Genomic DNA, 1987 nt, shown 5'->3' on the forward strand with positions numbered 1-1987 from the left:
ATGAGTTTTTAAAATTTGAGGGATAATTGAGATTTTTTTTTAAGTTTTGGGAGAATTTGGAGGAATTTTTAACTTTTTTTTTAATGAGATTGGGGAAAATTCTGAGATTTTTTGAAAGTTTAAGAGATTGGTGCATTAATGGGAAATTAGGGGGGAGTTATTTGAGGAGCTCATTGGGCTTAACTTTCCTTTGAATTCTGGGAAACTTTGGAGGAGTTGGGGGAGAATTTCAGGCATTTTGGGAGAGGTTTGAGATGGGGAGTTTGGAGGAATCCTGGAGGGGAATTATGATGAATTAATGGGTAATTTTAAATTCTGGGGTGTGAAATGGGGGTGACTTTTGGGATGGCTGCCCTGACCCGCTCTGTGCCCGCAGCCCCGTCCATCCTGCGGCGCTCGCGGGCGCGCCGGGGCGGGAAGCGCGTGCGCTTCGCTCAGGTCACCGTTTACTACTTCGCCCGGCGCCAGGGCTTCACCTGCGTGCCCAGCGCCGGCGGCAGCTCCCTGGGCATGGCCCCGCGGCACCACCGCGCCCGCAGGTACAGCCTCAGCCAGTTCGCTCACCTGCGCCAGGTGAGCCACCGGCAGCACCTGCGGCAGCACCTCCGCAGGGAGAAACTGCGCGCCAGGAGGAGAGAGGTGAGCGGGGATCTGCGGGGGAAAGGTGGGAGATAGCTGGGGAGGGAGGGCGGGATCCAGGTGGGAAATACCTGGGGAGGGAGGGCGGAATCCAGGTGGGGAATACCCATGGAGGGAGTGTGGAATCCAGGTGGGGAATACCTGGGGATGGAAGGTGGAATCCAGGTGGGAAATACCTGGGGAGGGAGGGCGGAATCCAGGTGGGAGATACCTGGGGGTGGATTTCGGGTGACAGAGGGTATCCAGGTGGGGAATACCCATGGAGGGAATGTGGAATCCAGGTGGGAAATACCTGGGGAGGGAGGGCAGGATCCAGGTGGGAAATACCTGCAGGAACAGTAGTGGGGGACCCAGGTGGTGGGGAATACCTGGGGGTGGATTTAGGGTGACAGAGGGTATCCAGGTGGGGAATACCTGGGGATGGAGGGTGGAATCCAGGTGGGGAATACCTGGGGATGGAGGGTGGAATCCAGGTGGGGAATACCTGTGGATGGAGGGTGGAATCCAGGTGGGGAATACCCGTGGAAGGAGGGCAGGATCCAGGTGGGAAATACCTGGAGGGGCAGCAGTGGGGGGACCCAGGTGGTGGGGAATACCTGGGGGTGGATTTGGGGTGGTCAGGTGGGAAATACCTGGATGGGTTTGGTGGAAAAGCCCTTGGGGTGGGTGGGTTTGTGGGAGGGAAGTGAAGAATACCTGGGTGAGGCTGGAAGAGGCAGACCCAGGGGAATCCAAGTGGGAAACACTTTGGGGGGAATCTTAGGAGGCACAGGGAAAAATCTGTGTAGGAAACACCTGGGTGGCACCTGGGGGTGACAGGTCTTGGCAGGGACAAGGAGAGGCTCAGTTTGGGCGGAGGGAAGGACACCTGGCCAGGTGACCCCCCACAGTGTCCCCACGTGTGTCCCTCCATCCCCAGCTGACCCAGAACGGGACGGTGCCGTCGGCCGAGGCCGCGGGGCTGACCTTGGCCGACGTGTCCGACGACGACCTGGACGTGGGGCAGGTGGAGGTGGGCGATTATTTCTACCTGCAGCCACTGCCCACCAAGCGGCGCCGGGCGCTGCTCCGCGCCTCGGGCGTGCGCAGGATCGATGCCGAGGAGCGGCAGGAGCTGCGGGCGCTGCGCCTGTCCCGAGAGCAGTGCGGCTGCCTCTGCCGCCTCACCTGCGAGCCACGCACCTGCGCCTGCAGCCAGGCCGGCATCCAGTGCCAGGTGAGCCGCAGGGCGGGGGCCAGCCTGCTCCTCCTGCCTGTGCTCTCGCTCCTTGAGGAGTGGGGAGAGCCAGGTGTGCCAGGTGAGGGTATCCAGTGCCAGGTGAGCCGCAGGGCGGGGGCCAGCCTGCTC

General features: G+C 60.6%; 1 protein-coding gene across 1 annotated transcript in view; it reads left to right on the forward strand.

Moving 5' to 3' along the window:
• The window catches only part of CSRNP2 (cysteine and serine rich nuclear protein 2), an 8943-nt gene that overhangs the window by 4004 nt on the left and 2952 nt on the right, over window positions 1–1987 (forward strand). Inside the window, exons 2-3 of the mRNA XM_015616332.3 lie at window positions 377–639; window positions 1559–1855. Coding sequence (XP_015471818.1) covers window positions 377–639; window positions 1559–1855 — 560 coding nt within the window. The remainder of the gene's footprint in view (window positions 1–376; window positions 640–1558; window positions 1856–1987) is intronic.

The sequence above is a fragment of the Parus major genome, unplaced genomic scaffold (genome assembly GCF_001522545.3).
Source record: "Parus major isolate Abel unplaced genomic scaffold, Parus_major1.1 Scaffold414, whole genome shotgun sequence".
In the NCBI taxonomy this organism is placed as follows: domain Eukaryota; kingdom Metazoa; phylum Chordata; class Aves; order Passeriformes; family Paridae; genus Parus; species Parus major.